This window comes from Papio anubis, chromosome 6 (assembly GCF_008728515.1).
Source record: "Papio anubis isolate 15944 chromosome 6, Panubis1.0, whole genome shotgun sequence".
Lineage (NCBI taxonomy): Eukaryota > Metazoa > Chordata > Mammalia > Primates > Cercopithecidae > Papio > Papio anubis.
The window spans coordinates 42,417,194-42,433,142 of NC_044981.1; the positions used below are offsets into that span (position 1 = coordinate 42,417,194).

The 15,949-nt window shown below is 54.3% G+C and overlaps 1 protein-coding gene and 1 long non-coding RNA gene across 3 annotated transcripts; one reads left to right on the plus strand and one right to left on the minus strand.

Moving 5' to 3' along the window:
* Positions 1-6,026: 6,026 nt before the first annotated feature.
* LOC103883692 lies at positions 6,027-10,889 on the minus strand. 2 transcript variants are annotated; one of them, XR_646022.3, is made up of 5 exons: positions 10,689-10,889; positions 9,780-10,034; positions 9,179-9,252; positions 8,728-8,852; positions 6,027-6,806 (listed from the first exon to the last, which is right to left on the minus strand). It is a non-coding gene; the product is annotated as an uncharacterized LOC103883692 (long non-coding RNA). The 2 variants fall into 2 exon arrangements; XR_646021.3 differs by lacking the exon at positions 8,728-8,852.
* Positions 8,757-15,551, plus strand: LOC101025602 (uncharacterized protein C6orf223). The gene is given in 5 exon segments (XM_009205259.3): positions 8,757-8,837; positions 9,153-9,279; positions 10,210-10,269; positions 10,822-10,950; positions 10,953-15,551. Coding segments are annotated over 5 exon segments (684 nt in total). The 3' UTR covers positions 11,240-15,551.
* Positions 15,552-15,949: the final 398 nt, after the last annotated feature.

Here is a 15,949-nt window from a genome sequence, read left to right on the forward strand (position 1 = left end):
AGAGATGAGCCTTGCTTCCTAATCAGGGCAGCGTGGAAATGTAAATCCAGTCTCCAGGGCCACTGAAAGCTGCCCGCCACTTGCCCAACTCCTCCTAAAGGGCCTGCAGTTCTAGGAACAGGACACAGTCTGAGCACTGCACAGTAGCGCTCACTCCCTCTTTCCCCTTGGCCATTCCTACAGCTCTTGCCTTCTTCCTTTGGCCACCGGCTCCAGCTATCTCTGATCCCTGTCCCCCATGAACTCTCTGCCTTTCCTGCCCTCCCCCACCCACCACACAGAGGAATCCAGATGCCTTGCACACGTGACTCCTCTGAGCTGGGCAGAGGACCCTGGCCAGGCCCAGACAACATAAATACATCCTGAGAGTTTACATTGTGTGGGCCGGGAGTACACAGCAGTCGGCTGGCTGCTGCCCCTGTTTACCCCTGTTTATTCCCTAGGGGTTCATGGACAGGGCGCCACCATAGGAGGAGGGTGGAGGGAATCTTTGGGTGGCTGCAGCTGTGTGGATGTCAATGTACTAAGAACCCCAGGAAAGCTCGTAGGCCTCACAGGCCACTCCCTCCTACCACATCCCAGCTGCCCTCCCTGTTCCAGTGAAGATGCCGTGATGCACGTGGGAGTCTGAGTACAGAGTGGCCTCCCTGAGTCTGTGGTTGGGGGGCCCCCTGGCCGTCCTTCCCCTTGGCCCTCAGCCCTGCCCCAGGAACCCAGCTCAGGCTTTCGTGGATTTTCTGAGGTCAGGCCAAGCTGGGCCTGGCTTGGGTTAATCATTATTCATGCTGTCTCTGGAACTTTTCCAGGGCGTTTTCATTTTCTGAGCACTTCTCATCTCTCAGCATCTTCCCCACTGGCTCTGAAAAGCAAATTCTGCTGGGATTGTCCATTGTGTGCATGGGAAGGTTGAGGCCCAAAGGGTATGCCAGTCCTGAGTCCCACCATAGCTATCTGTGGTGCTTGTATTCAGAATCCGTGAGAAGCCAGCAGAGATGACTGCCTCATAGTGACCCTGCACAGAGATCCACTTTACAGATGAGAAACTGAGGCTCAAAGTGGTTCAATGACTTGCCCACGGTTACTCAGCTGGTGAAGTCGCCATTCAAACTCAGCTCTGTCTGGCTCTGACTTCCCTGCATGGTCCTTCCCACCCACAGACTACCTCTTACCCAGAGAGCTCAGATGAGCAGACAGGGGGACAAGACGGTTTTCCGAAAGCTCCACTCTTTCCTAAGGTATTTCTATTGGAATGTCAGAGTGCATTCATTCCTGTGAATTCTTTCTCATTGGTAGTGTGAACTCCTGTGCCAGACATTGGTTGGGGGTGGGGGATGGTGGGAAGGACTAATAATAATAATAATAAAAATAACAGAAGCTAATGTTTATTGAGCACTTGCTGTATGCATGCTTCTGGTCTAAGTGCTATATAGTAAATACAGTATCTCAGAGAATCCTCACTACAATTCTGTAAGACATGGTATTATTCAGTCCAGTTTACAGCTGAGAAGACTGAGGCACAAAGAGGTATGGTGACTTGTCCAAGGTCAGATGTCAGAGCCAGGATTGGAACCCAGAGCCACTGTGCTGTGTGTAGGAGATCTGGGTGATGACTGACTTCGAAGAGTAGTTTAAGTAGCATGGGTGTGCACAGAGGCACACACACACAGCAACCAGTGAGGGTACAGGTGAAGCTGAGCCACGGTGTCTGGGAGTAACTGGAGTAGTGCAGGGTGGATTAGGGAAGGGTTCCTGGTGGAGATGGGATGTGTGGCAGGACTTAAAGGATGTGAGAGATACAGACCATGCCCAACAGTGTGGGGCCCTAGAGCAGGACTACCCGCAAAGAGTCACCCACATGACCTGAACATAGTAGGTGTTGAATAAGTGTTACTGGATGATGGGTGATAGCACCATGGTGGTTGTGATGGAAGTAGCAACAGGGGAGGGAGTGGTCTGGTGGTGCTGGTGGCAATGGTAGCTATGTCAGTGCTGGAGGAAGTAGTGATGATGGTGTGACAGTGGAGGTGTTAGGTGGTGGTGGTGATGAAGGTGAGAATGGAATTAGCAATAAAGGCAAGAACACCTTTTACTTTACCATCCTGTACAATCCTTAACAGCAGACACCAACCTCACACATTCTTAATCCTCACAGCTACCTTCATGTGGTATCCTCATTTTATAAAGGATGACACTGAACCACAAGCAAGTCAAATCCTGCCTGTGCAAGGTCATAAGGCCAGTAAGCACCAGAAACCCGATTGGCTCAGACTCTCTGCCTTCAGGGCCAGTGGCTCTCAGCTTCCTCCCCACTCGGAGGGAGGGCAGTGTCATGATGCCATGGGTGGGTATTAAGGCAGAGGGCATGCTGCACTCCCAACACAGCAGGCTCAGCTGTGCTCTGTTTGGAGGAGTGGGGTGGATCAAGACTGAGTGACAGCAAATGCAGTTCTAATCCTGGCCCCACCACCCATGTGCTGTGTGACCTTCTCTGGGCAGTGGCCAGGGTAGATGTCAGCTGCCAGGTGACAGCAGGCCTGCCGGGCAGAGCCAGTGGAGCCTGGCAGGAGCCACACACACCAAGGGGATGAAGTCAGGGGTGAGAAATAATCCTGGAGTCAGAGGAAGGCTTGCTCGGGGTGACATTCCTGGAAAGCTCTGCTCTGATTGGCTTGAGATTGGGGCTTCTACATAGGCCTTTCCAGTCAGGAACAGGTTTATTAATAAACCCTGTCTCTGCCCCTTGCCCTCACCCTGGAGAAAAGGCAGGGCTTCCTGGGGCTCCTGGGGTGGTGAGTTCCATTGAGGGGGACAGGGACTGAGCCCTTTAATGCAGTGCAAATGCCCTGTAGCTCCCAGACTACATGCTTCTGCCATAGACTCGGGGGCTTAGGAGAAATGCCAACAGGAGTGGGTGGCATGCATGTGAGCACATGAGTGTGCAAGCATGCATGAATGTCTGCACGCATAGCGAGGTGTGTACACATGAGTTCCTGAATAAGGTTATCACGGTAATAATGGACTCCTGGGGGCTCCTGGGTGTATGGGTATATATGGATTGGCCTGTAAGAATGTAAACCTACGCCAGGTGCAGTGGCTCACACCTGTAATCCCAGCAATTTGGGTGGGCAAGGCAGGATGACCTCTTGAGTTCAGGAGTTCAAGACCAGCCTGGGCAACATAGTAAGACCCCTTTCTCTACAAAAAAAAAAAAAAAAAAATTGTTAAATTAGCCAGGCATGGTGACACATGACTGTGTTCTCAGCCACTCAGGAGGCTAAGGCCAGAGGATCGCTTGAGTCGGGAAGGTCAAGCCTACAAGTGAGCTAAGACTGTGCCACTGCACTCCAGCCTGGGTGACAGAGTGAGACCCTGTCTCTAAAAAATAAAAATTAAAAGAGTGTAAACCTGTGTCTCAGCTGCTGGTGAGTACATTCTTCGTGTGCCCTTGTGAGCACCTAGGTGATGTGTGGGTGGCTGTGGGAGGAGGACTGAGTCTGAGGGTTGCCAAGGCCCTCCCAGGCACTTACCTCTGCAGCTCATTAGCACCCAAAGCCTAAATTTACTGCATCTGCTCCCCCACCCATGGGCTCTGACCTCATTAGGCCCCTGCCCCTTTCCTCAGACAGTGGGGCTGGGAAGGAGGGATGGCTCCTTTATCTGCAGTGTCGTATCCGTTGAGGGAGGGGGGAAAGTCCTGGGGGCAGAGGCAGGGGAATGCCAGGGCACGGAACTTAATATAGGCACCGGGCAGGCCGAGGAGGATGTCGTCTCCTATTACACCTGCCACCTGGCCCCCATCACATGATCAGCTCTTGCTGGCGAGGCATGGGCAGAGTAAGGAGCACCTACTCCTGGACATTGCAGGAGGCCGCCCTCCACCCTGCCCCCTCCACAAATGGAGCCCTTCTCCCAGCTGCTCCTCCTGGGAAGGGCAGGGTCCAGCCAGCCCTCTGCTCAGTGTGGCTCTGGCATGGATCGGCTGGGTGGTCCTGACCCCCAGTGGACCCGGTCAGGAAGGGAGGGAAGATGTGGGGACCTCCCACTGACCTCAGCACAGCCACCAAGGGACAGCTTCCTTTGTTGCATACCCTCCCCCACTTCCCTCTTGACCCTCAGAATCATGGCCCCACACTATGGCATTCCTGTAGGCAGAGCCCTGGGCTAGAACCAGGGGCGACAGCCAGGGTGAGAAAGAGCAGGGGTGGCCAAGTCAGCAGCCCCTTCCAGACCCTCCAGGAGACCAGTGTGGATGCAAAAGAAGGCAGGTTCAAGGCCAGCTCCTCCTCTAAGCCCCTCCTAGATAGGGCTCAGACTGAGGGGAGACACAGCCCTGACTCAGGGAGCCCCAGTCTGAGGGGAGACGCGGCCCCGTCCTCAGGGAGCCCCAGTTGGAAGGAATGATCATGCCACTTGTCCTCTCTTGAGTTTCTTGTGTGACCCTGGGGGTTTTACTCAATATCTCAGAGCCTCTGTTTTCTTGTCTGTGTAATGGCGACACTGCCACACACCTCAAAGATGTTTGGTTCATGCCAGTCAGATCACAAAACCTGAGTAAATGTAGCTGTTCTTTTTCATTTGGAGTTTTCTTGTGGAAGAAATCACCGCATTTAGGCTTTCTTTGGAGAAGCCAATTGCAGTGGGATCTCGTGCACCTCCCATTCCTCTCCCAAAGACTAATGTCTTAATGGTCTGGCTGTCTTGACATCCTGGCCTTCCCAGGCAGCCCCAGGCTGGACATTTAGAGTCAACAAATATTATGGAAAGTCAGTCATACAAGAGGCCCCAGGCCCGAGGACACCAGTGCAGCAGGGGTTAAGGCAAGCCCTGCAGCCACCCCCCCAGGCCAGTTCACTGTAGAGCTATGGACGAGGAGGGAGGAAGGTCCCTCTCACTAGCTACCTGCCCCAGGCCACTGGTCTGTCGACCTGGGGGACCCTCGACAGCTTCAGAGACTGGCTTCAGGGGACCTGGGGGATATACCTGCTCAAACCTGCAACTGCGAATGAGGACGGGAAGCTGCCAAGAGGTATACATGTGCGTGTGTGTGTGTGTGTGTCTCCAGCCCCGTCACAACTGAAGAGTGGAATTCCCTCCCACATGCACTGAACGATGACACCACACATGGCTGTCCCAGGGACCAAGCCTTTCTGTGGCCTAGAGGGTCCAGACTGTAGCTATAAATGCCCCCAGAAAACAGTCTGGTGGCTTCTGGTCATTCACTTCTTTGGTACTTTGTAAAATTTACTTCTTACTGAGATGTCAGATTTGTGCATCAAATTGTACAAGTTGTAAGGGTGCAGCTTGGTGAATTTTATATAATGCCCACATAACCACCACCCAGTACAAGCGCAGAATGTTTTCAGCACCCCAGGAGGCTCCCTGTAGCCCCTCCCAGTCAATTCCACCTTCCAGAGGTCACCACTATTCTGACTTCTGTCCCCACAGATCTGCTTTGCCTGTTGGTGAATCTCATGTAAATGGAATCGCAGTGTATGCACTCTTTTGTGTCTGCCTCGTGCTGTGCAGTATTATGTCTGTGAAGTTCATCCATGTTGCTCAAGTAACACCAGGTTTTCCTTTTGTATTGCTGTGTAGTATTCCATTAAGCGGATATGCTATAGTTTATGTACCTATTCTGGGACATTTAGGTTATTTCCAGTTTTTAACTAATATGATGCAAGCAGACACAGTATTCCTGTACGTTTTCTGGTGCTCCTAAATATGACAACCCAAATCTTGAGAGCAGATTTTGAGGGCAACACATGGTTAAGAACTCCAGGGAAGAGGAATTAAAAATGACTGAACTTCTGCTCTGGGCCATGAGCTTTTGTGGATCCACTGGACCAACCACAAAGGAAGGATGACAGAGAAAGAGCAGCTCCCGAGGGGAACTCCTCTGAGCTCATCACTGAGCCTGGAGCCAGCCATGTGTGTCTGTGTGTGTGTGTGTGTGTGTGTGTGTGTGTGTGTGATTGGATTTGTTGCCGGGGCTGCCATAACACAGTACCACAGACTTGGCGACTCAGTAGTTTAAAACAATAGAAATGTATTCTCGCATAGTGAAGGAGGTCAAAAGTCTGCAATCAAGGTGTTGGCAGAGTCTGTTTCTTCCGGAGGCTCTGATGGAGATTGTTGCATGCCTCTCTCCTTGTTTCTGGGGGCTTCCAGCACCTTGGTATTTCTTGGCTTGCAGCTGCATCACTCCAATCTCTGACTCCATCATCACATGGCCTTCCGCTCTGTGTCTCCATGTCTCTGTTTTCAAATCTTTTTCTCCTTGTAAGGACACCAGTCACTGGATTTAGGACCCACTCTAATCCAGTAAGAGCTCATCTTAATTTGATTACATCTACAAACACTCTATTTGCAACTACGGTCACATCCCCAGGTACTGGAGGTTAGGACTCTAACATATCTTTTTAGCACGGGGGTGGGGGGCACAATTCATCCAACAGCAGTGATTATAACTCTGTGTGTGTGTGTGTGTGTAAGACTGTGAGTGCGCATGAGTGTGTGTGTATTCACGTGTATACGAGTGAGGGGTAGTGAGTGTGTTACGTGCATGTGCTTGTGAGAACATGTCTGCGATGGTGTTTCCGGGTGTGCTTATGCGGCTGTGGGCATGTGTATATGAGCACGTGTGCATACATGCTTCTTTTTCCATGACTTGGAGACCCTGCTGGATGAGCTGAGAAGGGCAGCGAGGCAGGACGGTGGCAGCAGGTTGAAGAGGTGCTTGGGGCCAGCCAGGTGAGCAGGCAGGCCTTGCCTCATGAATCTGGAAGAGCAGCTGGTGGATACAGACTCTGAGAAAGAAGGACAAGGATATTTGTTGAGTTGGGGTAGAGGCTGGTAGGCCCAGGCAGTAGCTCCTGTCAGTAGTGCCTGTTCCCAGGTCTTCTTCCAGGACTATTCCTAGAAGCCCCCTCCACCCATGCTCCTGACCCTTGCATCCCATTTGCCTGGACAGAGAGACACTGCCTGACTCCTCCTTTCCCAGGGATAAAAGTCAGCACTCAGTTACCTATTGTGCCAGCCAGGTAGGGGCAGGGAAGGTAGCCAGCCCTTCCCTAGCCCCACCCCCAGTCTAGTCCAAAGGAACACCCAATCACCCATCCCTATACCCTGCCATGCCTCTCAACCTGTATCCTCCACCTTGGCTGGGGCTGGACCCCAGAAATCAAAGAAAAACAGGGGGAGCACATGGTCAGTCAGGTAAGGTCCAGAATGAGGGCTTCTTATCTCCCTAGGGCAGCTCTCTTAGGCAAGCCCACCATCAAGTGAGAGGATATTGGGAAGGTCTCCCCATAGTAATGTCAGCTCAGGGCCTGCTCTGAGCCAGGTTATCTCATTTAAATTTCACAATCAGGCCAGGTATGGTGGCTCATGCCTATAAGCCCAGTATTTTGGGAGGCTGAGACAGGAAGATCGCTTGAGCCCAGGAATTCAAGACCAGCCTGGGCAACACAGCAAGACTCCATCTCTACAAAAGTTGTAAAATTAGCTGGGCGTGATGGGGCACATCTGTAGTCCTAGCTACTTATGAGGCTAAGGTGAGAGGATCACTTAAGCCCAGGAGGTTGAGGCTGCAGTGAGCCATGATTGCACCACTGCACTCCAGCCAGGGTGACAACATTAGACCGTGTCTCTAAAAATAAATAAATAAATAAAAATAAAATAAACTTGACAACCAAGTTCAAATGGTGTCCTCATTATTCCCATTTTACAGATGCAGTCACTGAGGCCCCAGGGAGTTAAGCGATCTGCCTAAGATTCCATGCCTTTGTTTATACATGTTGGAATTTTTCAGTTCTCTCTGGAAATCCAGATCCTCTGCCCCCACCCAGACTCAAACACAACTGCTCCCACCACGGCCCACCTGCGCACCCCACACATATCCTTGAAGTGCAGTCTTCCTCCCATCGTTCCCCAGGAAGATTCCCTGGTCTGTGGGGTAGCAAGTGTTGGGGTGGTCTCTCCTCCCCTCCCATGCTTCTAGATTCCTCTGTGGGGTCCCAATTTTGTTTTTGGAGAGGCAGCACACTCACTGCCTTTTTGAGTACTGTATGCCAATGGGCTTGCATGCACGCAGCTGGAGGAGGGCTGTGTGGGCATGAGGGGTGTCTGGACAAGTGGGCTTACTTGCCCACCTGGGGCACATGTGGGCATGCTGCGGTGGAATATACATTGCCTAGGTTGTGACTGTGTGTGCCTAGGCACAGGCGAATGAGTCCATGTGGGTGTTCATGAAGGGCCTGCCCCCTGCATGTTTGGGGGTCTGTAGAATGAGTCCCCATTTCTCTCCCCTTCCCAAATAACTGCCACCAACTTCAGTTCAGACTCCTGGGCCCCAGGTAAGGGGCTGGTGAAAACCGCCTCTGACTGGGAACAGAGACACCTGAGTCTCAAGCCCCACCCAGGCTGCTAGTGCCCTTGAGCAGGCATCACCCCACCCAGGCAGCAGGAGTGTCCTCACCCAATGGGATAGGGTGACATGGGGGAGGAGGTTTGAAGCGGGGAGAAAGCAGCGAGGCTTTCAGCTCTCCAGATGGGAGGCTCATTGCCCTAGCACTCAGTAGGTTGTAGGGAAGGGGGACTGAGCCAGGACTTGGCACTGACTACAAAGGGTAGGGGGCAGCACCCAGCACTCCCGCCGCGGCAGGCCAGGGGAGGGGCTGTGACGTTTGGTGGCCTCATGCAGCTGAGAGGAAGTAGCTAATTGCCAACCTGATGACTGGCGGCTGAGGAGTGGGGTGATGATGCCACTGGCAGAAGCAGGCGCCCTGGCGCAAGGAGGAGGCCCTTCAGTGATGGAGTGGGCCTGCATTCTGCGGAGGGTGAGACTGAGGTGGCTGCAGTCAAAGGAGAAGGGGGCAGGGGTTTGTTGAGGCTGTGACCGTGGGAAAGCGCTTCTCCAGGGCTTCCCTCAGCTTCAAGGGGAAAGAGTTCAGAGGCCCTGAGGGGATGAAGGGACTTGGGAAGGGGCTTCAGGGGGATGGGTTGGGGGGAAGGAGGTTCCTATTCTTGCTCCCCTTCTGTCTATGCTCCCCTAGTGTTCCTGTCTCTCCCCTCCCCCACCTTAGCCCCCTCTTTGGCCCCTGTGGCCAAAGCTGTTAAGGAAAGAGGGAGTGGACGAGGGTTCTTTTCACCAGAAGACCCCCAGGCACAAGCAGCCCACCTCACTGATGGTCAGAGCATCCAGAAGAAGTGGCGAGACTTCAGCTGTCCTCAAAGCAGGAAGAGAGAGTGTTTCTGGCAGAAAGAACAGCACAAGCAAAGGTTAGGCAGTGGGGTCTGGAGAGGCTGATGGAGGACTGGGACTTGGTTTCAATGGTTATGAGAGGAGGTGGGCGGATGTTCTGCACCAAGGGCTACACTGTCCTTCCCGGAAGAAACCGAGGGTACCCAGCACCCAGAGCTTCTCCCACATGCTGGCCACTGCCTCTGGCCCTGGCAGACCTGGCCCTCAACTGTCTGAGCAAGCCTCACAGGATGGGGACCCCACCTCCATTATTTCCAAGTGCATCAACCCCAAAGGACTGAAGCCCTGAATCCCAATAAACAGGTCCCATCCATCTGTAGGCCAGTCAGCTGGGCCCCTAGCACCCCCTATGGGCAGTAAGCAACACTAATGGAGGAGGAGCCTCCAGCAGCCTGGGGTGGGGGTGCGGGTGGGGGTGGGAGAGTGAGGGGTGAGGCAGGAGACACAGACTTGCCCTCTAGGAAGCACACAGACCATGCCTCAGGAAACCCCAGTGTCACAGGTCACAGACACTGACCTTGAAGTGTTACTCTCATGGGTGGAATTTAGCCCCTGTCCTCAGGAAGCTCCCAGTCTGATGGGGCCACATATAGTGCTCTCAGCTGCCTTCTTTAGGGTGAAATTCAGCATCTGGCTTCAGGAAACTCCCAGTGTAAGGGGAGAGACATGACCCCTGCCTTTAAGGATCTCTCAAATGGGGGAGACCCACTGGATTTTCGGGAACCATCAATCTGTTTCCAGACATGGATTAGACATTTCAGTGCCTCAAGGGCTGCCAGGAAAAACAAAATACAAGACATCCAATTAAATTGAATATCAGATAAACAACGAATAATAGTTTAGCATAAGTCTGTCCCATACAATATTTGGGACAGACTTACGCTATTTAAAGTATTCAGTTTAACTGGATCTCCTGCGTTTTTATTTGCCAAACCTGGTAACCCTAGGTGCCTCCAGTTTGAGGGAGGAGAGAGGACACCCCCTCCACCCCAGACGTGGGAAAGCAGGTAAACACCTCGGCGTGCTCCGGAGGGCAGGGGTGGGGCAGGAGGAGAGTCCTGGGGCTCCGGCTCGCGGCAGTTTAAAATTCCTTCCAGGCCAGAGCCCTAATCCCTCGGTGCACAATGGCCGCCTTCTCCCCCGCCGCCAGCGCCCACGCCCTCCCCCGCGGGGCCGTGGCAGTGCCACCAAGGGCCTCTTTAAGCCCCTTTGAAGCCGCGGAGTCCCGCGCCGCGGGAGGCCCCGCCGCTATGCCAGCTATGCCAGCTATGTCCCTGCTGCCGCCGGCCGCCACCGCTCCCCCATTAATGCTGGCTAATCTGGCTAATAAATAAACTCCCCTCCCAGCCCCAGCCCCGCGCCCACTCCTCCCCGCCCCCGCAGAATCGATGTCAGGGCTCGACTAGAGCAAGCGGCCCCACTCCACCTCACTCCCTCGAGATGTAGTTGACGTTTTTTCTTATGGCTGCCCTAGGTCTGAGCCCGTCTCTGATTCTCGGGGAGACGTGGGATTTGGGAGGTCTCCGCCTGGCCACTGCGTTTGCCTTCCTCTTTTCCAGTCCACCTGCGCACCAGGGGCAGGGCACGTGGCTGGGTGAAGACGCTGGCCTGGATACGGAGGACTCGCGGGCTGGCAGAGCGCGCGGCGGCGGCGGGAGGAGACGCAGGTCACGCCCCCTTCCCGCCGCCGACGGGGCGCGCGCGCCGAAGAGCCCGGGACAGGTGACTCCTAGAGGACTGCGTCTGCACCTCCCCCGGCGGGAGTCCCTTCTTCGCGGCCTCTGCCGCCCCCTGCATCCCCTCCTGGGCTTCCGAGAGTCTGACTCAGCCAAGCCGGCATCGCTTCGCCTCCTACAACACACCCCGAGCGCGAGGAAAAATTACAGGATTGCAGGGGCACGGCTAATGCGCTCTAATTACCCACCGCCGCTGTCATCCGCGGCGCTCCGCGGCGCTGGGCCAACGCGGCGTAATTAGGCCGCCGCTCCCCGGTCCCAGAACCCTCCCTTCGCCACCCCCGACCCACCTCGCGGGGACCACTGGCTGCCGCCTCCTGCCGCCCTCCGGGACTGCCCCTCAGTCCCAAGAGAGCTGTGAGGCCTCACTGGGGGGTAGAACTTGGGGAGACCGAAGCCGGCCCCTCCGCTAAACCTACAGTCCTAGAAGGTCTCTGCTGGAAGAGACTGGGAGAGTGGGGAGGGGCCAAGGACCTTTTTCGTTGACAGAAACACTGAGGTCTACTGGAAAGTTAGTCTTCAGTGGGAGGAGTGGCAAAGGCACGCAGGGCAGCAGTACCCACGTTTGGGCACGGAGAAGGGAAGGGAAGCCCGCCCAGCCAGAACTCCCAGACCCGCTCGTTTAACAGTGGCTTTATGAGCAGCACAACGGGCTCTCTCCCCTGGCAGGGAAATTACCTTGCTGCCAAGAAAGGTGACATCCCCACCACAGACACGGAGGCCCCGCCCGCTGACCAGCTGTAGCCTGCTGGTCGTGGGGAAGCTGGTGAGGAGTGAGGTGGCTCTGGCCTCCCATGTCCGGTAGAGTGAGAGAGGCCCTGAAGATAGAAGCCAGGCCTGAAGGCCAGAATTAAAGGGGTAGCTTGGCGATCAGCTCCTTCCCCAAACCAGGCTCAGAGCTCTTCTCTATCAGGAATTCTTTCCTGAGGTCCAGGGGGTTGCAAAGTCATGGCCTTGGGCCACGTTTTATCTTCAGTGAGATTTTGTTTGGCTTGCAATGAGTGCATAGGTTTTAGGTTGAATGTGAGAGGCTGCAGACAATGTGGGTTCTCCGGCTGCCCTCCCAGTGAAGGTGGACCTCTGATTTAGACCGGCCCACTGGCCTGTGCCTTCATTCTTTTCCTCAGGGCCAGGATCTTAGTACCCATGATTGCTGCCCCTTTGTGGTCTGCATGTTTCTTGGTAAGCGTGCCCAGTCAAGTGTGTCTGGGAGACCCCTCTTCTCTGTCATGGTCAGGTTCCCTACATGCAGTGGCCGCGGTGGCTGCAAATGCTCCCGGATACCCCTCCGGCACTCCCTTTTGTCATCTTGAGTTTCAGTACGTGACTTGGGTGGCACCCTATCTTCTCCAGCAGGGATGGCAGCTATTTTTCTGCCATGAGACTAGAGGTTGGTTGAGAACAGGAAATTGGATCTCTCCCTTCAGACTGGGGTTTCACTAAGAGCTGGAGAAGGGGGGAATGTGGGAGGATTATCTTCCATCACAGGGAGCACTCCGAGGGCAAAGCTGTGTCTCCCTCAGTCTGGGGATCCCTGAAGACAGGGCTGTGTCTCCCTCAGACTGGGGCTCCCTGAGTCATGGCTGTGTCTCCCTCAGACTGGGGCTCCCTGAGTCATGGCTGTGTCTCCCTCAGACTGGGGCTCCCTGAGGATGGGTCTGTGTCTCCCTCAGACTGGGGATCCCTGAGGACGGGGCTGTGTCTCCCCGCAGTCTGGGGCTCCCTGAGGACAGGGTTGCGTTCCCCCCTCAGACTAGGGCTCCCTGAGTCAGGGTTGTGTCTCCCCTCAGACTGGGGCTCCCTGAGGGCAGGGCTGTCTCCCCGCTTCAGACTGGGGCCTCCTCCAAAGGACAGGGACTGTGTCTCCCCTGGGACTAGGTTCTTTGTGTCTTCTGCATCTACTGAGATTCTCATGAGGACACAGCTGTGTCTCCCCCTCCATCTGGAGCTCCCTGAAGGCAATGGCCTCTCCCCTCAAATGGGACATTTGCACCCCACCCCACCCTCCGGCTCCCCATGGCGCCCAGGCATTCCTCCCAGGACACCATTTGTCACGCTTTGATGAATGAAACCTACTAAGAATAACTCAGTCCTTGTAGGCTCTGAAGGACAGGGGGAGGGAGAGGGAGGAGGCTGGTGATTCTGGGGGTACTGGGGGAGGAGGGACACAATCCATTTATTCAATAGCATTTCCCGGGTACCCAGCTGAGCACTGGGGGAAACACAGTGAGTGCCACAGAGCCCCCTACTGTGCCATTTCTGCCACTGACAGCCAGGAGTGTCCACAGGTACCCCTAAAGTTCAGGCCCCTGCTTCACAGCCTCCCCATCCCAGCAGTCACTCCCTCAGGGCCAGCCAGCCCCCTCCATGCCAGTCATGAGCTCCCTCTGCCCCTCCCTTCAGTGGAGGGGAGACTTTGAAATCAGGTGCTTGGGGTGGGGGTGCTGCTCCCAGTGGGGGTGTGCGGAACCCATAGGATGAATCCCTGTCCCCCGCCCTCCTCCTACTCTATTCTTCCTTACCCTGCCCCTTTCCACTCCAAAACCCTAAGCCTCTAGTTCATATTCGAGTGACCTTTCCAGTGCAGCTGTTCTCAGGGGGCCCTTGGGAGTCGGGAGGCTGTGACCTTAACCCACTTCTTTGGACGGTGCCTTCCTGGCACTCCGCCCCCACCTGCCACCTCCTGAGAGGAACATTTCGGCCGGTCTTGGCAAAAACATCAGTCTATGATCCGGGCAGCCTGGTGCAGTACCAGCTCTGCCACTGACACCACTGTGACCTTGAGAAGCCATTTACACATATGGGCCTCAGTTTCTCCATATGTAAAATGACTTTTGTTTAGCTTTCCTGATTTTCAAATCTTTTTTTCAAACAATGAATCCTCTTGTTTAAATTGTAACTCATGTGGCACCTCTGTTCTCTGTGGTAACATAGGAAAAAAGTTTGGGTTTCTTTGGTCAAAATAGGGGTGGGCTTCATGTCCCAGCGGTTAGTCCATGACACACGAATGCACACATACGTGTGCATACAGATCAGCTCCCGGGCACTGCACAGTCCACTTCACAAACGTCTGAACTCTGAAATCCTTTCCTGCTCAAACATTCTGGGACCCTGACCGGACTGGGAGCTCTAGAACCAGGGGTGCCAACAGCTGTAAGGAGGAGGCCATGATTTCGGACCCCTGGCCCAGGGGCTGGGGCTTGAGCCAGCAGGGGTTCCCTTCCACACTTGGGTCCAAAGTCACAGCCTGGGCAAACCCTCACTACCCTTTGCCCTCCCCACCCATCCAAGCCAGAGGTCAGATAGGCTTGTCTGATGCCGAGCCGCCTTAGAGGGGTGGCAGGGGCCAAATGGAGACAGAGTGTCCTTCCTCAGTGGGGAGGAGGACCAGCAGGTTGGGTGGCAGGCTCTGGGATCTCATCTCTGGAATCCCTCTCACATGCCTCGGAGGAGGGTCAGAGTGGTAGGGCGGGAGGGCCAGCAGCACCCTGCAGTGGCTGAGCGCTGGGGGCTGATCCCAGGAAGCCCAAGGCGGGCAGCATAGGTAGAGGAGACTCAGGGAGCTGCACCACTCCATCCACAAGTGTGAGAATTTGGTACCAACAGGGAACGCAGGTAGGACAGGACCTATCAGACACTGGTAACAGGAAGGCAAGAGTGAAGAGAGGAGCAGGTACAGCCCAGGGAAAAAACAAGTCACCAATAAGAGGCAGGCCTAGGCCTGGGCTCCGAGCTTGGGGCAGCAGGGCAGATCCCTTCAAGGGAGAAACCACAGATGTGCCCCAGCCTCTCCTTGATGCTGTGAGCCAGGGGTGCTTAGAGGGGCTCATGTTCAGCTTCAGATGCCCAGGGTCACCACAAAGGAGGTGCTGCCCCTTCCCCTGCACCCCAAGCAACCTGCATCTGCATGGCCCTGGAGAGGCCAGTGCTCCTGATTTCCCTTAGGGAACATGGCGGGGAGCTGCTGTGAGAGTCTTCTCCAAGTCCCCACCTCCCTGAGATGTACCATGAGGGAAGGGAAGAGATGTCTCACCGACTTCTATCCCTCCATCTCAAACAGAGACACACACACAAACACACACTCTCTCTCTGTCTCTGTCTCTCTCTCTCTCTCTCTCTCTCTCTCTGGCATTTGTCCCCAGGGAGTGCCTAGAGACTCCACAGCCTTGGCCCTGGAAACCCCTAGGCAGCCACTGTGTTGCCAGGCACGTCTCTGGGCACTGAGGCTGCAGCAATGAAAAAGTCAGCCAAGTTCCCTGCCTTCATGGCGCTCACATTCTAGGCAGGAAAGACAGATGATCAACAAGTGAAAAAATCATAAAGCTCAGGTCATGGTGTGGCAAGTATTAGAGTTGAGAGTGATGGGGTGGGGTGGGGGCGCTGTTTTATATGGGGTAGTCCAAAAATATCTGTGTGAGGTGGTGACATTTGAGTGGAAACCTGGACAGCAAGAAGCCAGTTGTGCTTTGAGGTCAAAAGGACTCCGAAATTTTAGTTTTTTAAACAGAAAAGATGTGTTTACCCGTAAACATTAAAGGGCAGGAAAATTAGAACTATGCTTCTGGAGCACCTATTATATGTCTAGCACCGTATTGGAAAATTCATAGACATCATTTCCCATCGCCCTCTTCAGAACCCTCTGTGTCAAATCGCATTATTTTCATTCTACAGATATCAAATGGGAAATCCATAGAAATTATTTCATGTGTTTAATAAGATTTATTGAGTATTCACCTCTGAAAACGCTGTAATAAATCCCATATGGACCCTGCCCTCCTAGAGCCTACAGTCTGAGAGCAAGCAGAAGCGTCAGGGAGGGCTTCCTGGAGGAGCCAATGTCTAAACTGAGCCCAAAAGGATGAAGAGGGGGTGACAGTTGAAGTGAGTTGGCAGGGCCAGAATTTTAGGCAGAAGGAGCAGCCTGCACAAAGGCCTGGAGCCTGGAGCGCGG